Below are 26,651 nucleotides of genomic sequence, written 5' to 3'. Positions count from 1 at the left end.
ATTCTCCTGCTCCCCCAGGCTGCTGGCCTCTGAGGCCGAGCAGGTTACGAGTGCCCCCAGATCAATACACTTTTGACCTCAAACCTCTAAGGTCAAGTACGGCTTGTTTGCGTTTGGGTCTTTTTTGAAAGGTATTCACGGCCTGGCCTGAGCTGGCGTGCCACTTAAGGGTTTGCTAACTATACTTACACACAGACAGAGCCAGGATGGAGCGGTTCACCTAATCCCGGAAGGACAGTGACCCACGGACCTTTTCCTTGAGGGTCATTGCTTCTTACCGCTCTCACAGTGGATTCTGTGGTGGACGCCGGCCTGCTCCTCTGCGTACTGGGTGGCCAGTTGGGGTGCAGCGCACTTGGCTTTGCTTTTCAAGAGCCTGACGTAGTAACGGAGAGAGAAACTGAGTGTCCTCGGACCTAAACTCTAACTTTAGCCGTGGTGCCAACTGGCTGTGTGACCTTGAGCCAGTGAGTCTGGGGACCCTAGTCTAGGCTACCAGGATTCTGTTGCCGTGTCATTTCTTTACTCCTGGTATGACGGTACCCCAAGTCTATTTTAAATGCCAGTTCCCCATCTCATACACATGCATGTGCAGTTTATGGAGTGAACTCCTAATCATTCTTCAAAACCTAGCTCAAATGTCCCTTCCTCCCACTGTGCATTCATTCAACAGTGATTTATTGAGAGCATACTCTGTGCCAGATGCCAGGGGCCTAGCACTGAACAAGACAGACCTTGCCTCCACGTCCCCACGGCCCTGGGTTTGTGATGGAATCCCTTTCCTCTGCAGTCCCAGCCCAGGGCCTGGCTTAGTGGAATTGGAAGGAACGCTCGCCTCTCTGGTCCTTCCATCTCTCTGGCCATGTTGTACAAGCGCCCTAGAAGACGCACAGCAGCAGGGTCAGGAGTGGCAGAGTTGCTGTGGAGACGGTTCCACTAGTAGTACAGCCACGGCAGGAGCTTGTGGCTGTTCCGTGACGTGTAGGTACCTGACGGAGAACCACAGACTTCCACAGTCTGGTCCCCTCACCCTCTCCGTGCTGACAGTGGAGACTTTGCTGCTGCCGGGCCGAGAGTGTGATGAGCTGAGGACGGGCACAGTCAGCGGGATCCTGTGATGGGCCCCCGTGAGAGGTCCCGTCAGCAGGAAGCACGTGCGCCCCCTGCGCCCCCCTGCACCCCCCTTTCACCTGCAGGCGGGCGGCAGGCATTTCCTGGCCATTGTCTGCAGGGGCTGCCACGGTGCTCGAGCTATTTCCGTCCACCAGCCAAGCGGGGCTGGAGCTGGCCCGGCTCTTCCAGGCCCGCTGCTGTGTGCTGCTCTCCCAGGCCAGCATCACAGCCCAAGGAGAGGCAGCGGCAGGTCTCACCAAACCGCCTTCCACCCTATTAGCGATGGGAAGACGCAGGAAAGAAGATTCTCTGGTGTCAAAGTAAACATGGCAGTGCCACGCCTGTGCACGCGTGTGCCTTCTCGTAGGGCTCTGTCCATTTACATTCTTCTTGGCCGGTACTGTTGTCTTAGGACAGTGTGTTTGGGGAAGTTGCCACTGTTAAACTAAGGTGCCCTGGCAGGATTCGGACGTGGGCGCCCTGGGCTCAGAGGTGCAAACCATCTCCCCAAGATAACGTTGCGGAGGGATTTGATTCTTACAGGTTTCGTGTGGGAAGGAACTTGGGATCGTGTAGCGCGTTGGGTGTGTAGGCTTGGTCAGCGTTTCTCATTAAGGGCTGAAGATCTATTTTCAGCGGCTAGTTACCCACTCAGATTGCGTCTGCTGAAGTGTATCCTGGCCCCGGGTTGATTAAAGATCTCGCTCTGCCCTCTTGGAGCAAAAGGTGTGTCTCCAAGATGAAAGCAGGGAAGTACAGTAAGATTAAGCTGGGAATGGCTCTTTTTAGCAGCATGGAGTAGTAATTGCAGCTTCCGAGTCTCTCTCTTTGTTTTGTCTTCTCTCCGGTGTGTGTTGTCCTCCGATGTCTGGGCTGTGGGCGCTGGGACACTGTCAATCATTTCATGGCTTAAATCGCTAGTCCGACTCTCCTGCCAGGAGCGGCCATTCGAGGGCGCGGTCCCCAGCGTCGGCGCCCCGCCCTGGCTCAGCGGAATCAAAGAACAGACGCCACCTCTCTGGTCCACGAGGGGCCAACTCACCCAAGCCCGGGCTTAAACGAACTGCAGGAGCCCCCCTTCCCTTCCTCTGCTGGCACCGCGCCCAGGGTCCGGACTGGTCGGGGTCGAGGGCGGGCGAGGTGCGGGGCCCCAGCGGGAGTCGGTGATGGCTCACAGATACTCTCCTTCCTTGTCCCGCAGTGTGGGTCCTGCCACCACGACGGCCCCGGCGGCGGGGCTTGGACGCGGCCCGAGCGCTATGTACAGCGTAGAAGACCTCCTGATCTCCCACGGCTACAAGCTGTCCAGAGACCTGCCGGCGCCGCGCAAGGATGATGGCGAGGGGCGCCAGCCCGTGAAGTCCCGGGCGCCGGCGGGCCCCGGCCTGCTGAACGGGTGTGACGATGGCCCTGCCGCCTCCCCACGCGGCCAGGCCTCGCTGGGGACCGGCCGCCTGAGCGAGCCCGACAGCCGCAGCCGCGGGCCTCGGGGCCTCGGGGAGCCCCCGAGCGCTGCTGCCGCTGCGCGGATTTCCGAGGCTGGGTAAGCTCCAGCTGAAGCCACCGTTCCCCGTGCCCCGGGGGTCTGGCAGTGGGTGTGTGAGTCCGTCCCTGGCCACCTCCGGTGGGGCTGGGGGGCCTGGGAGGGGGGGAGCAGAGCGGCACAAGGCGGCGTGCGCGGGGACGCAGGGCTGGTGCAGCGGGCGTTTAGCGCAGAGTGGCCGGTAACCGAGTTGCGCCGGACGCCTCTTTGTTCCCGTGTAAGCTCTTCGTATCTCCTCAGCCAGGAATCACTTAAAAACACTGGAGAAGCCGGTGTATGTCAGGCACACATTCCCAGCACGTTCTGCTTTCTCATCAACATGTTTCACCACCTTGTACCTCACAGAGTTGGGAGACGGATACGCCTCCTCCACCCGTGCCGAAGCAAGCCTTTCTTCTCGCGTATCCGTGTAATTCCACTGGCCTCCACCCATCTTTTCACAAACACACACACACGTGCACAAGCACACGCGCACACACGGGCCCTAGTGCGGAGATCGCGTCTGAATACAGCTGCGTCTGTGGGTGTTTTCTTAATAACCAAAAAGAGGGTGGACCGGGGAGGCTTGGTGGAGGAGGGGGGAGGTAAATTAGAGGGAATTTCGGCGGCTTTGCCCCAGAGCCTGCGCGGGAGAGGACTTCGCAGCCCTCACCCGGCAGTTTCAACCTAGGGGAACCCTTTGCCATCACTTCCTAAAGCTGTGTTTGCCTTTAATGCTGCCCGGGGACCAGGCTCAGACCGGGGGAGGGGCCGTGCCTACAAAGAGCATGAGGCTGGGTACAGCCGGGCAAAATGGGCCACCCAAACAGGTGGGAGCAGAGGCCTCTGTTTAAGGGAAGCAAACAGACATGCAAACGAAAAGGGCAGTGAGTCTAGTCCAAAGGGAATGAACTAGCTTCCACGGTTACAGGTTGCCTTTCACAGGGAGGATCTTCCTTGTTGGTTGACAGCCTTCAGGGGAGGGATTTTGCTCTTACAGGTCGGAGCGTTCAACACCTTGGTCACTGAGTACAAGCAAAGGGGCGGGCCCCTCCTCACACCCAGTGGAGTAGAAGCAGGTTTGTGTTGCCAAGTCAGAGCTGCCTCTCTGTGGAGGGCGAGGTTGTCACTGATGGGGCGGGTTCAGGAGGGCGCCCAGGATGGAGAAGGGCTTGAAGCTGCTTTTTTTTAACCTTGCCCTTCAAAACCTGCCCTTACGTCCACTACTGCCTTTGCAGCCCTGTTCCCTGAAAAGCATGCCCACCGTGGGTTTTGGAGGAGGGTGATTGTGGGTATGTTGTCCGAGAGCCAGGACAGCCTTAGCTGCTGCTGCACAAACGCGTTCTGGGTCTCACCCCGCCTCCTGCGCTTCCGGTTCTGTGCCGAGTACACCTGCACCTTCCGCCCTGGATTTCAGGGCACCGAGGCTGTGCCCTGCTCCCCCTTCTGCATTTCCTGCAGAGCTTGCTACATGCTGGGCACACAGTGTGTCCAGTATAAGCCCAGGGATTCAGTTCATCCACCCAGCCTCGTAACAGTTGTTGAGAAGCAGAAGGTTTAGTTTCTAACGAGGTGAAGACGATGGCCTTGGAATCCCTGCACACGTGCCACGAGTGGGGTCCATCCCAGTCCAAAGGGCTGAATCAGAGATCAGAGTTGGGTCCCGCTCGGGAAGCAGCAGAATCCCCTGGAGGATTCCACGTGGGCAGTGAGGCTCCCAGCCCCGTTCACAGCTTGCTCAGGATTCCCTAGCCCTGTGTGATCACGGGGGCCTGGGAACCTCAAGGCCCTCCATCCCAGCCTCCCTCAGACCTGTAGGCGCCTTTCTTTCTGTCACAAGTGAAGGGCTCAGCTGGGTTGAGAGCAGCGCTGGGACGTCTTTGCCTGTCGACAGAGTTCTGAGCGATCTGGCCGTTCCCCCCCGGTTCTGAGGCTGCCCGGTTAACTTGGGAGGTGTCGAGGTGCTTTTGGATTGAAGGTTGCCTTGTAGGGTAGAAAGAGAAAACGCATTCATGTTTGCAGAGATCCATGCCAGCGCCCCGTGCCTCAGAGACCCGCTGCCCAGCTTCCTGGCTTGAAGTGAAAAGACGTTTTCTTTCTTTAGTGGCCAGTAGAGAACTGGAAAGAGGAGGCAGACGGAAAGGTAGGCTGGAGCGGATTACGTTTCCCTTTCGGGAGAAGCGTGCCTTGAGAGGAAATAAATAGATGCTAACAGTTAAAGCTTAATTCTGAGTCGGGGCGCATCAGTGGCGCGCAGCTAGATCCCAGCCTTTAGTCACGGGGCGAGGCAGCCATGCTCCTGCACCTGGCCTGGTCCCCACTGTGACCCTGCTGGGCTGGCCTCCGGGTCTGGGGGGCCGCTGGGGCCCAGGATGCGCTGTCCAACTCCAAGCCATCAGGGTGACTGGGGAGCAGCACAGGGGCCCCTCATCCTGCAGTTCCTCGGTGGGGTGAGGTCTGCCCTAGAGAGTGCCCTCACCACAGGCAGGTCCGCAGCACCCCTGGACCTCCTGGGGACGGGGGGCTCAGAGCAGTTTGGAAGAGGCCACAGGGGCCGAAAGGAGACTGCTTTGTTTTATTCTGGTGGAATGGTGGAGAGGTAGGCATGTTAGCAATGTCGTTATTTTATAGCCAAGAGCTTGAAGCTCAGAGAACGTCAGTGACTCTGCAATGGCCACGCACTCAGTGCTGGCGTGGAGGGAAGCCCGGCTCGTGCCACAGCAGCACCGGGCCTGGCCACACTGTGCCTGGCGGGGCCCATCGCCTGTGCTGGGCCATCCTCACGTCCTCCCCTGCACTCCCTGCCCGTGGGCGGGGGTAGCAACTCCCACGCGCCGCCGAGCCCCTTCCTGTCTGGGGAGCTGTGTAGGGATGGCATCTGTGCTCCCTGGTCAGAGCCGGGTAATGACGCCGCCCTGCGCACACAGGCCGGGGCCACGTAGGTGGGGAGCAGTGTCGCCTGTCATCTGGGCGTGGCTGGAACATCAGGGTTCCCGGGTGAGAATGAAGAACGATAGGATTGATAACTCACATCACCTTAGAGTTTCTCGTGTATGAGCTGGTTATATGCAGCAAAATGTTAAAAAAAAAAAAAAAGGCGGGGAGGAACACAGAACAGATTTGGAGCCTTGACTAGATTCCCAAATGCAGGACCCACGCTTCCTAAGTGGGCGGAGAGGCTGTGCTCTGAGCTGTCGCTGTTGTTGGATCGAGCGATACTGAGCTCCTGGGGTGGCAGGAGGGGTGCAGGACCGGCTGAACCTGCTGAGAAGCCCTTCGGCTCAAGTGGGGAGACCGTTTATCCAGCGCGATAATTAGAGTCACTGCTGTCCAAAGCTGCGTCCCACGTGTTGCCGGGACTGACCTTCTCAGGGCTGGAGACTGGACGAGCGTGTAAAGCACAGACCCTGGCTGTGCGGCCCCGTCACCTGCACTGTCGACCCCAGCTCTGAGGTCGCGGCCTTGGTGGCTTCGTTTATGCCAACCTTGGGGGACGGGTGGGGAGGGGACAGTCACAGGCTCAGCAGAACTCCCGGGGGCCGCCTGGTCCCTGGCGGGAAAGCTTCCGTCCTTGTGGCTTCTCCGGGTGCAGGGAACCAGAGGCACCTGCGTGAAGGGGGAGGTGTGAGGATACCACGGGGGCTTGGCCCGCAGGACACGAAGACTGGCGGCCTCACCCGATGAGGGACGAGCAAGCTGGGCCCAAGATGGGCCATTAGCCCGGGTCTCTCCAGGCTGTGGCTCGTCCCTGCGGGACCCTCTCCGCCCGAGGTGTCGCCTGTCACTGCGTCTCCGTGCACTGCAGCTCCTCCACTGACGTCACCAGCAGTTCCCACTTCCCGCTAACCTGGGCTCCCCGGGACTTGAGTCCCACGTGGAGGCAGAGGTTTGCCTCCAGAGCCCCCGCCGACTTCCGCCCTTGGGTCTCAGTTTAAATTTCCGAGAGAAGGTACGTGTAGTTTGGGGCAGCCAGAGATGCCTTGGGCATGGTGAGCCTGCGGCCCTGTTCTGGTCGGCGGTCAGCACGCGAGGCTGGCCAGGGCAGGGCGGCTGGACGGTGGTGGGTGTCCGGGCCTCACCCGCTCTGGGCGGAAGGCTTCGGATGAGGCCGCTCTCCAGGCCAGGGTGGGCGCGGGGCTGACCGTGCACCCCACACATATTTTCTTTTCTCTTCCCAGACCGTTGGTTTAGGAACCCTAAAGCCCTGGCACGTCCCCCTTGAGTCATTCACTCCGCAGGGTGTTCACCTGGGTGCTAAACCACTCCTAGATGGTCTCAGGGACCGGACTGGGGTGATGAAACTGGCTGTGTGAGTCACCCACGTGGTACAGAAGAAAACTCACAGGTCACGTCAAATGTCACTACAGTATTCCCGTAGCAGGAAAACCGAGGATGTACATAGCAGGGAAACCCAGGATGTCTGTAAAACTGCAGACAGCGTTCTAGATGTCAGATGATTTAATGCTAGGCTTTTGTTGTGTCCTAATCTTGGCCGTATAACCAACAGCAGATACTAACTGTGTGCATCTTCTCTGTGGCCTCTCTGTCCTCCCCATGGCAACATGAAAAGGATGCTTCTGAAAGCTGGTATTTACATCTGTGCTCAAAGCTTATAACGAGTAGACTTCCAGTTCATCAGTTTGTACCAAGTTTAACTATTTCTGCACATACTGCCTTGTTGCAGGGTGTGCTTGCCAACACACACACACACACACACACACACACACACACAAAGATTAAGGGGAAACAGAGGAAACGCGCACAGGAGAAAAGCTAGCTGTTATCTATATGTGGAGGAAACTGCATGCTTAAATGCAAGTAGCCATCACTGAATAATACTCGGCTACCATTAAACTTGTGAAACACTGTTATCAGGCATTCCCTGTTTCCTTACTGTGTTTCCTTTGAAATGCTATAATCAGAGGAAGCTGTAAAGTAACGTAACATAGCAGAGGTCTGAACCTGAAAGTTGTACCACAATAAGCTCTTTTCTGCTCAGCCCCAGAAATCCTGAGAATAGCTTGTAATTATGTCCTGTCGTCAGCGCAGTCATAGCTAATTAGAGACTCAGCAGTCTGAGAGGGTCTCTGATGTGGGGTGAGGGGCCTCGTCTGGGGAGCCTTCCAGTGGTGGCTCAGTGGACGTCGTTCTAGGTGGTGCTACTGGGTATGGTAAACAGTTCCTTTGCAGAGGCTTTTTAAGCTTCTCTCCCATCATATCCTGCTTATAATGGTTCTCCAAAAAAGGAACGCCTCGAGTTTAACATCTGTTTCCATGTATCTCTTTCTCTGTACAGAATTACACTTCCACAAACATCATTTGTCTTGTAGCTGCTGCTTCGTCTCCTAAGTGTTAGGCCTTGTTGGTTTGACCACTTCACAGAGCAAAGTATGGGCTGTGTGAGCTGGAGCGCTCATCAGCGCACGTGAAGCTCCAGACCTCCGATTTCCCCGTTGTCTTGTTGTAAACCCTTCTTCCAAGGCACTTTGCTTTTGTTCATCAGCAGTGTCAGCTCCCAGAAGCCCGGACGCTGGTTCTCTCCCTGCACGCGCTCCCATGTTGCTCTCCCGTCACCATGTTTTCCCAAGAAGAATCAGGTTGGACCCTTTGAACATGAGACTTCAGGGAGAACAGTGGGGAGGAGGAGGAAGACATCAGCAGCACAACCAAGAGCTCCATTTGTCTTGGCAGCAACGTTATCACCAAGAGGAGACTTGCTGGTGACGAGTTCCTTCTTTAGCCAGAGGACTGGGTTAGTTAGTAGGTGAGGAAACACCCATATATATCCATAAGGATACGTCCTTATTACGAGAACACGGGGAAAATTCTGGAATAATCTGCCTTACCTAGTGGATTCATGAGAGAGAAGATGGGCCCCAGCTTGCTCTTCCTGCTTTGTTTGAATAGACTAGATATTGGTTGGCTGGACATCGTTGTTACGGACCCTCCCTTAGAGCCTGGCCGGAGGGTCAGGGTCTTGTTATGTCAGTCAGTGCAGGCCCATTGATTACAGCTTAGGAGAGGACAGTACGGGTCTACAGTAACCCCACTCGAGGGCAGACACTCACTTGTCTCTTCCCTGCGTGCCCCTCACCCGCTCCGTGTACCATGTGAGGCGAAGACTTTCCAAATGGATCCCCCCTGCTGAGAATTGCTTTTAATGGGGGTCATGATGGTACTAGTAGCTAAAAACAGGGGGTTCGTATGTTAGACACTCTGCCAAACAGTTGAAATGTATTATCTCATTAATCCTCCCAACAAGCTTGAAAAGGAAGGCGTTCGGACCTCCCACTGGACAGGGGAGGAGTCAGGCCAGGGGAGGTGAGGCCTGTTGCCGAGGGTATGTGGCCACGAAGCCCTGCTGCAGGCGTCTGGACCCCCCGCCGTCCAGCGCCCCAGGAGACGCCCACACACTCCGGGCAGCGTCCCCACCCCGCCCCCTGGTGGCGCCACTGAGGGGCGCCTCGGCAGCTCCATCGCCGGGAGCCGCCCTCCTTGGGGGTCCGCCGCAGGCTCCCGGCAACCCGACCACAGGCCCTGTCTTCTCATCCCACTTCTCCCCACTTCAGCCCTTTCTTCCTGAAGCTGGGAAATCCGTCAGAAGGGGCCAGGTCACCCAGAGTAAGTGCAGGGCAGCTGCCCAGCCACTGGGGGGAGGGTCCCACATCTGGGAGGGAGGGGACGGCGTCTGCCCCACGTGTATCCCCGAGAACTGCAGCTCCAGGCGCTGGTTTGTAAAAAGCAAGCAACGACCCTAAACGCCCCTCCCCGCAGCAGGGCCTCTTGGGCGGGGCCTCTGACTTAGGTCACTTGGATAAAAGGTCTTCACCAGACCTCGCAGAATCAAAAATCTCTTGAAGTCCTCCCGAAGATGATGCAGAAAACTGCCGGCCGCCACGGAGCAAGTTGCGTCCACTGCTGGCAACGCGGGCTGATAGCCAGCCCTGCCCAGGGACGCTGCCCATCCTGAGCTCATCTCTGTGGGCCCTGGACCCGGGCTCAGGCGTTCAAACCCCCGGGTGGAGGACCAGATTCAGAGGGCCTTCCATCCCCTGCGTCAGCAGATGTGTTTCCCGGGTGGGTCTGCTTAGTTACCTGTCCGTGTGGATACCTAGAGTGCTTTGGACTGTCCTCCTGCCCCGCCCCTCCCGCATACGCTAAAGTTAGCATCATTCATCAGTCCTGTCATTTATCATGCTTCCTCTTCCAGACCCATTGTTAAGTGTGTGTATTTAAAAAAAAAAACAAACAAACAAACCAAATAGTAACCTCCTGAAATAGTCTCCCTGGTCCTTTATTTCAGCTGATTCTGTAGTGTTTATCATTTGCACTCACTCATCGCGACATTGTGGAAAGCAGGCGTAACAGTACATTCGCCGTCTGACCCGACAGTTGTGTGTCTCTTAGTTACCTCTGTGCCAGTGCAACTTGGAGTTCTTGTTCACCTTGAGCCGTTGGCTGAATAGTGATCTGTCCATTATGTTCCCAGAGCAGCTTTGTCTCTTCTGACTGATCTTAATTTGTGCTAACCTCTAAACCTTAGTTGTGATCTCTTCTTGACCTTAAAGCTCTCCTTTCCAAAATTAGCTTATCTGTTACCCTGAGTCAGAGGGTTAGTCACACAGTGTAGTATACTGAATATACCACGGCACGCTGGAAAGTGAAATTGCAGGCTTCCAGGCCCAGAGAGGATTGGGGAGGAAATTCTGTAGCACTAGATAGCTGACCGCGTCCCAGAAACGTGCCAGACACCCAGCACTGGGCTGCTGGCGCTGAGTCCCTCTAAAGAGATGCCCCAGTGCCCCTGCCAACCTAGAAGGAAAGCACTGCTCCTTCACGGGGTGGGAGGTCCTTTAAGGGATGTGTACTACCCTTATGCTCAGACTGTGCTCCTGGGTAAGACTGACCCTCCCATCTGGAAGAGGGCGTGGCTTCTGAAGGAAGTGACACCAGGGTTTCAAGGTCATGGGGCGGCACCAGCATCTGCTAGGGTGGTGGCCCTGCCAACGGGAAGAAGTCACTGGACTGGGGACCACTTCGGTGGGGCCTCCCGACCTCCACAGAGAAGACGAGCCTTTGGGGGCTGCCCTTGGGGGACCAGATTTAGGATCTTGTGGGGAAGGGAGGAGGGCATCTCCCCCCGCCCATGGGGTATCAGGCACAGAGCTAGGCTGCATTGAGCCCAGGCAATCACAGGTTGGTGCAGCTCTGAGGACCGTGGAGGGGATAATCCTGCAGTGGGTGCAACCATGGTTAAAAACCGTGGCCCCTGCTGCCCTTCTAAGTAGGCTTTCCTTTTAAAAAGGATGGTGGGATTTCCTGTTGCGGTTGAAAATGTCATGTGAACAGACAGAAAGTTCTCCTCACTTTTTTCATCATCAGCCTTTATACCTTCAGCAAACAGATCTGCCTCTTTTCCTGTAGACATGTTGTTTTTCACATGTTTATGTTTCAAAGATTTTCCAAACACCCCGATCAGTGGTTCTGTCGTCATCGTGTCTCTTTTCTGATACTCAGGGAGCTGCTCGCAGGTGTGGCTTCTGTCTCCTCTCTGACCTGTTCTCCCAGGGGTTCTGTACAAAGACCCTGCTTGTCTCACTGACCTTGTCGACACCGTTTATTTGGGCTCTCACACGCCACTTGGCTTTCCTTATCTTTCTCCCACCCCGTATTAACGCGTTCAGCATGTTTTTTGTGAAACGTCCCATTGTTAACCTTTTGTAAAATATAAATTATTAGTCTCATTTTTTAAAAAGAAAAATTTGATCTCAGCTTATTTCCTCAAAGGTACCGGAAAACACGTTCTTGGCTTTGAAGCCATGTGAAGTGGCATACATTTTAGCTGTTAATGGACGTCATACACTGAAGCCAGTAGATATCCGACTTGATAACTTGTCTGAAGGAGAAATTCACCAGAACTGTCACCGCGTGGGCCACGTGTGCCTGTGAGAGCCAGGCTCAGACTAGGTACAAACTAGATGTTTGTGAAATAATTGCTTCATATAAAAGTTTTCTCTGTCATGTGTACTCTTTAAAATAGATTATTTAAAGTTCTCCGGGTGGATCTGTGTTTTCTTGAAACTGGGGTTTTGCTGTATTGTGCAAATAGAAGAAAGTTTTGCCTAGAATGCCCAGCCGTTTTGATCAGTTGCAAATGGCAGCTTTGACAAAGTTAAGGTGATAACGGAACATTTTTGGGCGGGGAAGAAAACTGGCCCCCTTCCTGGCGTAGGCAACTACAGCCTGTTTATATCCTTGTCCTGTTTGTGTCATTCTTGGTTTGTCTCTGATTATGCTCGTGGCCCGAACGTGGACAAATCGCACCTCAGGATTTCAGTCCCTCCAGACGTTTGCCGATAAGCACATTAAAAAAAAAAAAAAAAAATGAGAGATTACTTGCACTTGTCTAGTAAGGAAACACATCGGCTGTGATAGCCAGACACGGGAACAGTGCGGCAGGGCCAGCTCTGCTCCACGCTGCGGGTGGGACGAGCCTAAACGGGCCGGACCGATCTGAGGTCACATTGCACAACAGGGATAGCATGACCCCTGATCTGCCGCTTCCTTTTCTACAGATTGATTCTAAATAACCTGGGACCTGCTTAGTGTTGGTGAATAGAGTTTCTCAGAAGTGTTTCAGAACGTAAGCTACGTGGATGTCTGATAGCCGCATGATGGTTAAATAAAGCACGTACGCATGATAGACTGCTATTCTCCCATTGAAACTGTGCTCGTGAGGGATTTGTCATGACGCTGGAAGAAGTGAAACATGGTGGCTAACTGGGCTTTATGGCCACATTTGTTGGGTTTGAATTCTTTTCCCACCACTTGCAAGCTGTGTGACTTGGGAGAGTTGTTCAACCTCTCTGTGCCTCAGTTTCCTCCTCTGTAAAATGGGACTGACAGCAGTTCCTACCTCGGAGGGGTGCTGGTGAAGCTTAAATGAGTTAGGAAAGCACTCAGTAAGGACCTAGCACACTGTCACCACTATGTAAGTGTTGGCTGTCGTTTGCGCTGCAGATGTTGGGGAATGTTGACGTAAAACCAGAAAGCAGATCAACACTAAGGCTGTTTGAAAATCCACATCCTTACACACACATAGACCAGAAGATATACATCAAAATGACCGTCTCTGGGTATAAAGACTACGAGCGATTTTTGGGGTTTGTACTTTCCTATATTTTTCCACATTCTCAACAATGAGTGCGTATTACTTTTATAATTTAAAAAGCAATCAGGACTTGTAGAGTTGGAACCTTTCTTGCTTAGCCCGTGGTTAATCGAGGTAGCGGAACGCCCCAGGCTTCCTTCCGCCTCATGGGTTTTCTGTGTTACAGTCCTGGTCTCTGCCGGTTCGTGGGCAGTCGCTTAATATTTCTGCACAGTTCAGCAGTGTTCAGATCCTTCCTTCAGCTGCAGTAGAGCAGCTCTAAACTCGGGCTGCCAGAGTCATTTGAGGAGGTTTTGAAATATCTGGGCCCGGGCTCCTGGCGGCACTGATGAGATCCCCTGTCTGGGGGTGGGCCCTGGGCGGTGGTATGGTTTAAAGGGTCACAGGGAAACCCTGACGCCCAGCCGGGCGGTGGGCCACAGCCTGGAGCTGGCCGGCCGCAGGTGCCAGCATCTGTTACCTGGCAGAGGGCTCTTCTCCGGAGCAGAGCCCCTCAGTCTCAGAAGGTGGCCCGAGCATGTTTCCACGTCCCCTGAAGACAAGATGCCCAGAGAGCTTGGTAACAATAGACACTGGACCCTAACCCGGAGCTACTGAATCTGAACTTTCAGGGGCAGGGACATTGATAATGTGTATATTTAATGAGCCCAGTGGGTGGTTGTTACCTTCGGGGAGGTGTGGGAACTCTGCTGGAGCCTCCGTCTCATCCAGACGCTGGGAAGAGCTGGGGGCCGCGGAGAGACGCGGTGCCTGGCTGCCCGCCTGCCTCGGAGACTCTCACGGGCTGGAGCTGGGGTACTGCCTACGGGCGTGGGGAGGCGGGGTCCCCCGACTGCCGTGCGCTCATGGTTGACGCCCGCCCTCAGTGATGGTGCTGGGCGGGGGTGCTGGGACCCACAGCACAGGCAGCACCCAGGGACCTGGCAGGAGTGCCTTTGATGGAGCCCCACCCAGGCCTGCTGAGTCAGCCTCTGGACTGGGACCCAGGGTCCTCACCTGAGCGGCCCCCTCGTGATTCCTGCCCACACTCGACACGGGTTCCCAGACCCGCCCCCAGAGAGCAAGCAGCCGTCCCGCCTGAGCTGGGGATGGAATCCAGGGCCCAGGGCCACACTCTGGAAGCCCGGTCCCCTCGGGCATTTCAGAGCCCTGAGCTTGGCCTCGCTCACGTGCGTGCGAAGTCCTGAAGTTCTTGAGCGCAGCCTGTCGCTAGGCGCGCAATGGCAGAACAGCTGGCTGCCTTCCAGCCCTTATTCGTGGGCCGTGGCTTCTTCCAAGTCGACGAGTGCTGGGGTTGGGAGTGTGTTTTTGTTTTATAGTCCATTGCTTTTTTTTTTTTTTAATTTTATTTATTTTTGGCTGCATTGGGCCTTCACTGCTGCATGCAGGCTTTCTCCAGTTGTGGTGAGCGGGGGCTACTCTTTGTTGCGGTGCATGTGCTTCTCACTGCGGTGGCTTCTCGTGTTGCAGAGCACGGGCTCTAGGCGCGTGGGCTTCAGTAGTTGTGGCACACGGGCTCAGTAGTTGCGGCTCGCAGGCTCTAGAGTGCAGGCTCAGTAGTTGTGGTGCACCGGCTCAGTAGTTGTAGCATGCAGGCTCAGTAGTTGTGGCATGTGGGCTGTAGGGCACAGGCTCAGTAGTTGTGGTGCACGGGCTCAGTAGTTGTAGCACGTGGGCTCAGTAGTTGTGGTGCATGGGCTCTAGAGCACAGGCTCAGTAGTTGTGGTGCACCGGCTCAGTAGTTTTAGTACATGGGCTCAGTAGTTGTGGCATGTGGGCTCTAGGGCACAGGCTCAGTAGTTGTGGGTGCGGGCTCTAGAGACCAGGCTCAGTAGTTGTGTTACATGGGCTCAGTAGTTGTGGCACGCGGGCTCAGTATTTGTGGCTCTTGGGCTCTAAAGCACAGGCTCAGTAGTTGTGGCACACGGGCTCAGTAGTTGTGGCTCACAGGCTCTAGAGTGCATGCTCAGTAGTTGTGGTGCACTGGCTCAGTTGTTGTAGCACACGGGCTCAGTAGTTGTGGCATGTGGGTTCTAGGGCACAGGCTCAGTAGTTGTGGTGCACGGGCTCAGTAGTTGTGGTGCATGGGCTCTAGAGTACAGGCTCAGTAGTTGTGGTGCACGGGCTCCGTAGTTGTAGCACGCACGCTCAGTAGTTGTGGCGCATGAGCTCTAGAGCACAGGCTCAGTAGTTGTGGTGCACAGGCTCAGTAGTTGTAGAACGTGGGCTCAGTAGTTGTGGCGTGTGGGCTCTAGGGCACAGGCTCAGTAATTATGGTACATGGGCTCAGTAGTTGTGGCGTGTGGGCTCTAGGGCACAGGCTCAGTAGTTGTGGTGCACGGGCTCAGCAGTTGTAGAACATGGGCTCAGTAGTTGTGGCGTGTGGGCTCTAGGGCACAGGCTCAGTAATTATGGTACATGGGCTCAGTAGTTGTGGCATGTGGGCTCAGCAGTTGTGGCTCTTGGGCTCTAGAACACACGCTCAGTAGTTGTGGCACGGGCTCAGTAGTTGTGGCTCATGGGCTCTAGAGCACAGGCTCAGTAGTTGTGGCGCACAAGCTTAGTTGCTCCGCGGCATGTGGGATCTTCCCGGACCAGGACTCACACACGCATCCCCCGCACTGGCAGGCGGACTCCTCACCCCTGCGCCGCCAGGGAAGGCCCAGGGTGTGGTTTTCAGCAGTCACGGCCCAGGCAGGCTCCCCGTGCACGTCCTCCCTGGCGTAACCGCGTGCCTCTCTGTCTCGCAGGCTCCGCCAGCAGCCCCCGGCCAGCCGCAGCCATACCTACCGGAGGAGGGAACAAGAAGCCCGCGAGGAGCCGGCCCGGGCCCCCAGCCCGCCCGTGCAAGCCACCCAGGGGCCCCGGGAGGCTGGCGGAAGGTGCGAGGACGTGATGAGGAAGGCACTTTGCGAGGAAGGGCTGGGACTGGCGGGTCCCGCCAGATGGCAGAGCGTCCGCGTCGGTGGCCAGGCCCAGCCACGGAACCCAGGGGGGCAGATGCCGGCTGGCGTCGGGGAGAAGCTGTTCCAAGACCTGTACCCGTGTGTGCTCGGAGGCCACGGCTTGACCTCCGAGAAATCCCATTCGCTGCCGAGGGTTCTTTCCCCCGAGAGCCTGAGCTGCGTGGAGATTCCCATCCCTCTGAGCGACGGGCACTTTCCAGGTGTCCCTCAAGTGGCATTTCAGCCTTCATTCGGTGCTCGCGATTCGGAAGCCACCAGGAACCCCGAGAAGGGCGGCTCCTCGGCCCCCTTACCGCGGCCTCGGTTTGGGAGACCCCTCAAGCCTCCATCTTACGGCTCCCACCAACACTGCAGGGCCGGCGGGGAAAACGGTAGCTACGCGGACAGCCGGCAGCCGGACTCGGCTGCCGCCCCCTCGGCCAAGGCGAACGACGCCGCCAGGCAGGAGCCGTGCGCGCCTGACCCCGGCCTGGAGCCCCCGGTGTACGTGCCTCCGCCCTCCTACCGGTCGCCGCTGCAGGCCGCCGCACCCGCCTGCCCGGGGGAGGCGCGAGGGCGGAGGCCCGAGGGCGGAGGCCGCCACACGCAGCGGCAGCCGGTGGAGAAGGCTGCTGCCGGCGGCCAGCCCCCTTCGGGCCCCCGGGGAGCCGAGGAGGAGCTGGGGCCCAGCCCGTGCTCTCCTGTCGGGGTCCTCCCGCAGCCCCGCCCCGCCACGGCTTGTGACGGCTCCGTCCTGTACATCCCCTTCGACGACCCACGGATACGACACATTAGACTCGCCCGACCCCACGGGTTCTGGGAAGACGTGAAGCTGGACGGCCTTGTCCCTGCCACGGAGCCGGCGCCTGGAAGCCTGCAGCGGGAGGCTGTCGTTCGGGGCCCCTCGGGGAGCGAGAGCTGGCTGTGGGACCGGCTCCCCGGGGGTGGAGAAGATGGTGGCTTTGCTGAGCACAGAGACGCCTGCGTCTTCACTCGGAGTCAGCAGCCGGACGTGCACGCAGAAAGCCTCGTCTCCTCCCCGAGCCCCCAGGGCGAGAGTACCTGTGAGATACAAACCCAGCTCAGAAAGTTCGAAGCTGGGCTGCAGACCAAGAAAAGTTCAAAGAAAAAAATGAGCGAGACGATATTTTGTTTGGTTTCCATCCCAGTTAAGTCAGAATCACATCTGCCAGCTACAGATACGAACAACAATGACTTAAAACAGAACGTGGATGAAAGGCCTGGGCCCGAGAAGAGCGCGGCTCTGCGAGAGCAGAGTCTGCTGAGTTTGTCCTCCACCGACCTGGAGCTGCAGGCGCTCATGGGCGGCATGACCGGGAGGACGGAGCTCCAGAAATCAGACCCGGGGAGCCCCGGAGGAGACCAGCCAACAGACGACCCCAGGTTCCCACACCCTGTGAAACACCGAGCGCTCGCGTGTCCTGGCTCGTGGCCCGGGCAGCAGTACAGAGACCAGCAAACGCAGACCAGCTTCACCCAGGAATCCCAAAGCCCGCGGCCCCTCCCTGGGGAGATGTGGGGAGGGTCCCCCGACACCACGCTGCCTCCAAGATGTTTGGACGCCTTCGAGGTTCAGATGCACGTGGCGTTGGCGTCCAGTGACCAGAACCAGAGGCCCGGGGCTCCTTCCCCGAAAGGCCAAGGGGGGCCCCTGAGCCCGTGCGGCGGCGGCACCATCTCAGGGTCTTCCTCGCCCAGGAGCCAGGCCCCCGCACCAAGGGCCGGCCCGGGTGAGCCACGCGTGGACGGCCGTGTCCGCGGAGGCAGCCCGGTGCCCAGGGCCGAGGTTGTCAAGGGGGCGACCACAGGCCCCTGCAACAGCAGACAGCCGTTTGGGCAGTTCCTCCTGAAGCCCGTCAGCCGCCGCCCCTGGGACCTGATCAGCCAGTTGGAAAGTTTCAACAAGGAGCTTCAGGAGGAGGAAGGGGGCCGGGACGGCGGCAGCGGCCGCGAGGACAGTGAGACAGAGCCGCCCTGGGGAGGCCGCAGCCAGCCTGTGTCCACGCGCCCAGGCCTCCTGGAGGGCCGGGCACCCGAGGACCCGGGGCCCAGGCCGGGGAGCGTCAAGGGCAAGCCCGAGAGCTGGGCCGAGGAGGCGAGGCCTTGGGCCCCCGGGCCCCGGCAGGCAGACGGCAGCGGGCGCGCCGCAGGGCCGTCGCCCCCCGGGAGCCGGATGGCGGAGGGGCGGGACCGGGAGGTCGAGGCTGGGGCGCCCGAGCCGGCCGTCAGCCCGAGGCCTGTGAGACGAGCCGCGTCTTCCGGGCCGAGCGATGCCGCAGCAGGGCCCCCGCCCGATGCAGCGGAACCGAGGGCGCCCCCGCCGAGTCGGGAGCTCAGTGCTGCGGAGCTGAGCGCAGCCAGCGCGCCCAAGGCGGGCGGTGGGGGGCGGGGGACCACGGGGGCCCCCCTGTCCGTGGCTGGCAAAGCCCGAGGCCTGTCGGCGCCAGACTTGAGGTCTGTGGGGCTAACGCCGGGGCAGGAGCAGAGCGCCGGCCAGTTAGCGGGGTCTCCGGGGGAAGTCAGTGCACTAGAAATCCCCCCAAACGAGTCCCTGCAAGCCAGGGCCGCCAGGATCCTGGGCATTGAGGTGGCCGTGGAGTCCCTGCTGCCAGGCGCCCGGAGAATGGGGCGGAGTCAAGACCCCGAGCCTGAGGGAGGCGCCCGCGGGCTTCAGGCCCGCAGGCGGGACGCAGCGGCCGGCCCAGCCCGGCGGTGTGACCCCGCCGCGTCCGCCGACGCCTTCTACAGCAGGAGGAGGTGTGGCTGGACCGAAAGCCCTCTGTTTGTGGGAGAAGTGGGCAGCGCCCGGCAGGCTCCCCAGGCCTCCGAGCCCGCCGGCGTGGACGGGGCTGTCCCCAGCAAGGCCCCCGAGCCTCCCCCCAGCCCCCAGGAGTGCCGGCCCTTCCATCCCAAGGACGTGGGGACAAAGCCACCCTTCAGGTCCACCTTGTTCCATTTTATAGAAAGGACCCCAAATTTGACAGCCTCCGAAAAGAGGCTCCGAAGCACGTCCAAAGTGATTGAAAGTTTACAGGAGAAACTGGCGTCCCCCCCGCGGAGGGCAGACCCCGACCGCCTGATGAGGATGAAGGAGGTGAGCTCTGTGTCTCGGTTGAGGCTCCTGACCTCGCGGGGCGCGGACTCTGCGGAGGAGGCCGAGGACCTGAAGGCCGAGAGGGGCCCCGGGGCTCTGAGCGCCAGGCACAAGCTCTCTGACCCCAAGGGTGCCCCCCCGCTGGAAGAAGACGGGCATCCGACAGCACAAAGGGAGGAGAACGGCGCTCAGGACTTCTGGTGCCCAGGTGAGGATCGGGGCAGGCGGGCGGGCGCGTTGTGTTCAGTCGACGTCCCGAGAGCATCGGAACACAAGGTTGGTGGATGCTGAAACCTGCAGGTGCAGAAAAGGTGCAACTGACCCTGTGAATTATGGGCCAAAAGAGTCTTCATTTTACCAAGAATCATCCAGAAGCTTTCCTTAAAAAGCAAGATCTTATAGTGTATTTTAAATGATCCAGTCTTGATAGAAATTATCTATGTAAGCAACTAGGTAGAATTCCAGACATAAACAACCTTGGGGTCCCCCAACAGTGAAGGTACATCAGGAAAGTATTCCAGCTTTAGTGCGGGAACCTTGATCAGTCTCGTAGGAGACCGTGGACTCTGTATTCTCTTCCCAGATAATAGCCATTCACCCAGATAACCCTCGTTGCTCTATTAACCTAATGGGAAAAGACGTACCAGTCGATTCGATAAACTCCCTGCCCCGTGATTCTTGCAGAATCCTTTGTCCCCATTTTTATCTGTCTTCACCACCACACCATTCCTGAGACTTGAGAGGTCTAGACAGAATTAGCAGTTTGCTTTTCTCAGTACCCACCTACCCCTGGAAGTTCACCCGCCAGCCCTCTTTCTTCCAGCCCCTGCGCTCTGATGGCTAAGACCCAGGGGAGCTGGCTCTGGCCGCAGCATCCTGCAGGCCCATGAGCCCTGCATCCTCTCACCTTCACGTGTCTCCTGAGCCTTCTTCAGCATGTAGAACCACAAGGCAGGTCCCCATGACAGTGACAGCGGTGCCCCCAGACACCTGTTCCCTCTCGGCTCTGACAGGAACAGGCGACAGAGCCCTTGGCATCTGTTTCAGGCGCCGCGGATTATCAATCATATACCCTAGCCGTGATCAGAGGAAATTCAAAGTCCACATCATAAACTACCGACTAGAAGGGACCCTTCTGCTGGAAGGGTGAAGTGCGCCCCTTTCTCAGTGTTCCGGCGCTGTCCCCGGACCCCGACCCCAGCCCAGCCTCGTCAGCCAGGCCCTCCCATCTGACTAGCTGCGCCGACCTGGTGACCCCCAACCCTCGCTGCTCTGCTTCCTGTTTTGAAATCCAAGGGTTTAAAAGGAGACGGAGAAGATCACTGGTTTCAGCTGGAAGAGTCCCGAAATTTTGGTTAAACAAAAAAATCTCCTTGGCACTTTTTCGGTTTTCCCACAAATGCAGAGTGGTTCTTACGAGCCAACATTGCTCCCACCCTCACTGAGCATCCATGATCGAAAGAACTCGTTTGTCAGGGCCCTCTTGGGTCATCTGAGCTGACAAAGTTGGTCTTTGCTGCGGAAGAGAATACCTGGAATGCGGAGCCTTTGCCATCACGGTGGAAAGTACTCCGTGGCCCATTTTGTGAGCCATTGGGATTTGCCAGGCTGTGGCATGAGACCCTCCCCCCCACCAAAAACAGGCCCCTTGGCTTTTAAGTGCTGGTTACAAGGACATCATCACAGGCTTCTAAAGGGCGTTTCTTTATCTATCAAATCACGATGATTTTGTCAGTGCTCCTGAGAATTATAAGGATTTTGAAGTAAGACACATCCTGTTATAAGGAAAACACCGGTTTGTAGAGATCGCTATGCCTCTGTCCGTGGCCACGTATTTTGGGGAATATGTTGTAACAAAAAATTTCTAGTTCAATTCAGTACCCCCTCAGTTTGTAGCCTGACCTTTTGACACGTGAATGGGGCCAGATGGGTGTCTGAAATCACCTAGGTAATGTTGATTTTCATTTTAGCCAGCCATTCAAACTCCACCCCACCCCCATGACTTTATTATTATATTTTTTAACCATAGTTTCCGACAGTTCGAGATTTTGATTACTTTCTTGTCTCTCCATCTGGTGCATTTGTTATTGATACACAGTAAGATGACCAGAAATCGGAAGGCAGAGCGCTCCTCGTGGTCATAGCTACCTCGAGCTTCCTGAAGTGACCGCATAGCACGACCCACAGGCACGATTTCACACACGTGCAGTGGCTCAGGTGACCCCGTCAGCCTTCCAGGTGATGGTCACCTGGCCTCGGGATCCAAAGCCAGTCCTTCTGAGAGGTCTTTGATTGACATAGTAAAGCTTGTTGCTCACAAGCTTTTGGACTCTTTCCTTTTGATGAATTTTATCATTTTAGGCACGAGAGTCATCATCTCCATCCCCGCCCAACCCCTGCCTCTGTCACCCCAGCGTGCCGGACCCCCTTCACTGCCCCTGAACTCACAGGCCACTTAAGTTCAGATTTTGTTCTGGAATTTTCCAACAAGATTATACCGTGTACATCTGTAACCACACGCACACACACACACACACACACCCTTCTAGAACCTTATTATCTGTGTTGTGCACCCATTGTATCAAAGACTTGCCTTCAGCTTAAAGATGGTCATTTCAGTGAACGTTTTTTAGTGGTTTTTTGCGCTCTAGCTAAGAAGTCAGGAGCTCAAAACTAATTCAGGTCCTAGACTTCATCTCTGCCGAACGGATTCTGTTCCAGGTGAGACGTGTAATCCTGGCACATCAGTGTCCGAACCTGCTGGTCCCATCAGCCTCAGCTGGCTGCTCTCCTAATAGACGTTCAGGAGAAGAGTGGGGGGAGCCTGTCTGCCTGGGCCCGCGGTGGGGAACCTGGGGCAGTTTAATGATGCCAGATAATGCCGTTAGAAGGCTGGGCGTCAGCACGTCCTCAAGGGCAGTAGCTTTTGAGGGTGTTCATACTCGAAATACCCACGAGGGCGGGCCTTAGTGATTTGTCTTCACCTGAAATGGTGCCCATGGGAACCAGGATTCCAGATACCGAGGGTGATGACTTGTCTGTTCTCTGGACCTCTGCCAGCCGGTGTGGTAGCCCCTGGTCACACACGGCTCCTGGGCACTTGCAGTGTGGCCTGTCCACATTGAGGTGCACTGCAAGTGTAAAACACACGCCAGAGTTCACAGACATTCACCCCCAAAATCTAGAACTTCTCAATAATTTAATCTTGATCACCTATTGAAATGATAACCTTTTGGATTTATCTGGTGAAATAAAATACATCATTGCAATTAATTTCACCTATTTCCTTTTGTTTGCTTTAACACGGCTACTGGAAACTTTAAAATAACACGCTGTGGCTCACGTTATATTTTTACTGGACCTCGACCCCCCCATGATCTGAAGAGGGAGCCCCTTATTCTACAGAATTCTCTCCGTGGCCCCCTGTCTCCGGGCCCTCAGCTTCCGCAGTGGAGGTCAGAGAGCAGGCTCGTTCCGTGGAGGCATCTCCGTGCACCTGCCCTCGGGTGGGCTGCTCCGGGCCCGGGGTCTCTGTCACTGGAGGCTTAATAGACACACAGCCTCTCCAGGCCTCTCTGCTGTCGGCAGTGAGCCCGCCCGCCTCATCCTCAGTGGCGAAAAGGGCGTCTTTGCTCACGGGGCGTCCCTCCGGATCCACCTAAGATGAGGCCGATTGAGCACAGAGATGTAGGCTCAGCTGCTACCCATGCTGCCACGGTGGGTGTGAAGTGTGGACCCTCGGAAGGCGGCTGGCTCGCGGGAACTCGGCTTCCAGCCAGAGGGGCACTCGGTGCGGCAGATGTTTACAGAGGAGCAGACTCCTTGCCACGAGAAGAGCCTGTCCCGTCTGGCTTGTGGCGTGCGGCTCGAGCGCAACAGACGCTGCCTTAGTCGTCGCGGTTGCGGTGTCTTGTCGTAAACACCTCATGGGGCATCGAGAAGGTGTCCGGAGGAGGCGGCCAAACATTTTGCTGCCAGAGGGGCGGGGCTCCGCGCGGCCTCCAGGATGCACGTGGTCCAGAGGCTTTGGGAAGAGCTGGCTCTGCAACAGCTGTAGTAACTGCTGAATTGTACCCCCCGTCCAGGTTTCCTACGTGTTTTCTCTTGAGAACTTAAGAACCGTTTGAGCTGCCGTGGCAGGAAATTCCGACCATGGGAGCCACACGCGTAAGCCTCAGGTTTGCCTGGGCCCCAGAGATCTGTGGCCCCCGAGGGCCTAGCCACAGCTCTAATGACGGTCTAGGACTGTTGTTCTTTCGTGTGGTGTCCCGTTTCGGAAACCCAGGCCACCTGGGCCCAGTGTGTGTGCCTGTAGAACGGATCAGCGTGGCAGCCCAGACTCCCAGGGCCTGCTGCCGGCTGTCGGGTCAGGGACAGGAGCCCTGTCATTGCCAGCCCAGCTCTCAGGGTCTCGGGGTCCTCAGGCCCTTCTGGGACATCACTGATCTCAAGGACGCACGTTCTGCAGCAAGGTTCCCTTAGAGTTGTGATTTACGCGCACACAATATCCTCTTTACCGCCAGCTGAGAGTGCCACTGCTGCTTTGCAAGAGTTGCATTTAAAGTTAATTATGTTCCACTGTGAACAACAGGAAGGGGCCATCAAAATGCTAAGCAACTCCCATTTTCCCATCTGCGATTAGGCAGTGGTCATACACGTCCCTTTAAAACAGCCTTTAGACTGTTTAGATAGCTTTTCACTCCGTAGTAAAAAATACCAATAAGATGGGTGAGATGTCTGAAAATGAACGTTTCTACACGTGTGGACTTGGTTCCCTAAACATATTTATTTCTGGTCTGAGGCTTAAACAGACAACAGACCAGCTGAACATACCGCTACTTGTCTTTCGTTTTCTTTTTTGCAGATTCGTACGACCCTAGCAGGGTGGAGAGGGTGTGATGACGCGCCAGTGGAGTGCGGGGCTGTCCTCTGCTAACAGAGTGATCTCCGAGGTGGCCTCAGCCCTGCCGCCTGGGAGGAAGCTGGGACCCTCGCTGTGACATCCTGTCCCCACGGCCGCCAGGAAACTCATCAGCCGTAGAGAGTCACTCTGTGGAAGTAAAGCAGTAGTCGGTTGAAACCATCTGTTTTTATGGCACGAAGAGTTAATACCTGTATTTAGAAAAGAGTCACAAAGACCCTCCTTAATGATGGGTTTAGCCAAGCTGGTAAAGGATTTGGTGTTAATCTGGCTGTATGTGAAAACTCAAATGTGGATGATATAATGAATGATTTTTTAAAAGGACCGTGAATGTCGTAAAGCCCCCTTCGCTTCCCCGTGGCCTGCGGTCCCCGCTCGTGTCACAGAGTCTGGGATGCAGGCCACTGCTAGTGTGTCAGCACTTTGAGTTCTGGGGAAATGTGAACGCATATGTATGATCCATTTCTCATCAGTCTGGCCTTCTGCTGAAGTCACTTTACGTATAAGTAACTTGCCATCAGAGAATAAAGCCGAGAGATTCAGACTTGTACCATAATGAACCAATAGTGTTATTTATCTGGCAATGAGATGCTTTGATCGTTTGCAAACATGATGTTGTCTGCTTTGCACTCAGTATTATCTATTTTTATTTCCTGTATGGATGTTTAGAAATTCTTTATATGAAAAATAATTGCTGGTTTAAAATAGACCATTTTAACAAAGTAACTATATTTCTTTTTACAAAAACGCTATTTTTCTATGATGTAAACAATTGTTAGGTGGCAGATTTTTAAGGAAGTTTATTGTATTTAAGACTCTGTATCCCTTTGTGTGAGAGGAACCCAAAGAGGGTTCACATTTGCTTTAAAGCATATAGCCCTTACCCGTTCACAACTCTGCTACTTTTAGTTTATCTTAGAAAGAGATGTCAATATAGGCATTTTTCAGGGTTAATAAAATTAACTTTTCACAAAGATTTTTTTACAAAGAGAGCTGTACGGTTATATTTGAAAATAACCCTCTTAAAACCAGCCGACATCCTTAAGACAAATTTTTGCTGCCACAGCCACTAGAATTACCAAAAAACATAGTTTCAGCTTTGTACGTCCGTGGGGATCCGCCCTGAGACCACCCCTCCCCTCCTCCCACCCCGCCCCTTTAAAGAAATATGTATTTTTACCGAGAATCATCCTTAATCAGTGTCTGCATAGTTTTCAAAAGTGCTAGAGACGTTGTATGTATGCCATTACAAAAGTATTACGAGGCCTATGTATTCTCCTGTTTACTATTGCATTAACCTGCGCAAAGTTTATGCATTTTTTATGCGTTTGTCCCTTCTTTCTAAGTCGGGCGTTCTTGGGAGCTAACATTTCCTGAATGGTTTCTTGTCTCCTCCCTCCCTCCTTTTCCTCTCCTTTTTTTTTTCTTTTTCTTTCTTCTTTCCTTCTCTCTGTCTCTCTCTTTTTCAGAAACCACCTTATCTATTTTTAGGCATTTGAAATTCCTAAAATGTGAACTATTGGGTGGTCTGCAGTTTGGCCCTAAAACAACTCTGGGCTTTCATGGCCTGTTTTTATCTGTACCTTATGATTTTATTTCATCAGAACTTCATGTATTTGGATGGTAATAAACAACACAGAATCCAAGCAGTTCTGAAAAGTCTTTTCAAGCACATTTCCCCGCAGCCTTGGTTCTTACCTGTTACTCCTAGTTACTCCTTTCCAGATTTTGGTTCCTGTGAAATTAGAGGATTCTCTGCTTCTCACAACACACGGGGACGATGGGCCAGGCCTCTGCCAGGAATGGCTGGAACTGTTTTTCCCAGGAAAGATGTCGTGGGGAAGAGGCCGCTTTACTGTGCTGTAGTTGGTGAACCACGGGCGTCATCTGGTAGCACTCAGTGAGAGCGGCTCCTGGGGGTCCTCGTGGGTGTGCATTCCTGTTAAGTGCAGATGAAGGAGGGCATGTGTGTATATACGTATGCATATAGACACGTACGTGTATCATCCATGTACATACATCTTAACGGTTCCGACGTCCCCTTACATTTTATTGGTCCCATCTAACACTTCTTTTAACCCAAAGAATCCAATTACAGCTTATTCCTCGAGAGAAAGAGAAGGACCCTAAAGGGAAGAAATTACCGAACCTTATGTATATCACAAACCAACCAAACTGCGACCCTCTTCCTTTCTTCTAAATTGTTGTATCACAGCACTCTAAAAGCGTTCTGAAAATGTGGTGGAAATTATCAATATTTATACTTCTAACCTTAATTTCTGGATTCCAGACTGTACATAAGTCTTCCGGGGGTGGGGAGGTGTGGGGATGGTAACTTTGAAAATGTGGCTTTTAAACTTGCGTATTCTGAGGTAAATAATACAGTCTCTAATCAAAAAGAGCTTTTCCAGGGCTTTTGGAGTTCAGCTGATTATGCTTTTATTATTTCTGTTTCTTATACACACACAACCCTCCGTTATCATTTGTGGCTGGAAAAGAAGTTTTCATATTTTGTGTTTGTCATTCTTTTTCTCATTCAGATGACTTACTATTAGTGTTTAATAATTGGTGGCTTATAAAATTAAAAGTTCTCATTTTGGCTATTTGGACTAAAAGAATTATATGAGGAATCACATTTGAAATGTATTTGTATTTCTCGATTTGCAAAAGAAGGGGACTATGTTAATATAGCTGTAATTACCTTTCTTTGAAGAAAATTTCTGAATGATTGAAAACCAAATATCTTTAGTATTGTTTTGAACCTTCCGTTTCTGCAGACCACAGGAAACACCTAAGGATGCACAGCCCCTGATGGCATCTTCAGAATCCTTTTCCACGTTGTACGTGAACTCTTTGGGTTCCTT

At 55.0% G+C, this 26,651-nt stretch overlaps 1 protein-coding gene across 1 annotated transcript in view; it reads left to right on the top strand.

Moving 5' to 3' along the window:
- JCAD (junctional cadherin 5 associated) overlaps window positions 1-26,380 on the top strand; it is a 38,033-nt gene extending 11,653 nt beyond the window's left edge. Inside the window, exons 2-4 of the mRNA XM_082648093.1 lie at window positions 2,315-2,656; window positions 15,557-19,074; window positions 23,731-26,380. Of these exons, the coding sequence (XP_082504219.1) occupies window positions 2,373-2,656; window positions 15,557-19,074; window positions 23,731-23,765 (3,837 nt within the window). The 5' untranslated portion in view covers window positions 2,315-2,372 and the 3' untranslated portion in view covers window positions 23,766-26,380. The remainder of the gene's footprint in view (window positions 1-2,314; window positions 2,657-15,556; window positions 19,075-23,730) is intronic.
- Window positions 26,381-26,651: the final 271 nt, after the last annotated feature.

Source organism: Grampus griseus (assembly GCF_964374135.1).
Source record: "Grampus griseus genome assembly, chromosome: 2".
NCBI classification, from domain to species: Eukaryota; Metazoa; Chordata; class Mammalia; order Artiodactyla; family Delphinidae; genus Grampus; species Grampus griseus.
This window is presented reverse-complemented; position numbering and strand designations above follow the sequence as displayed.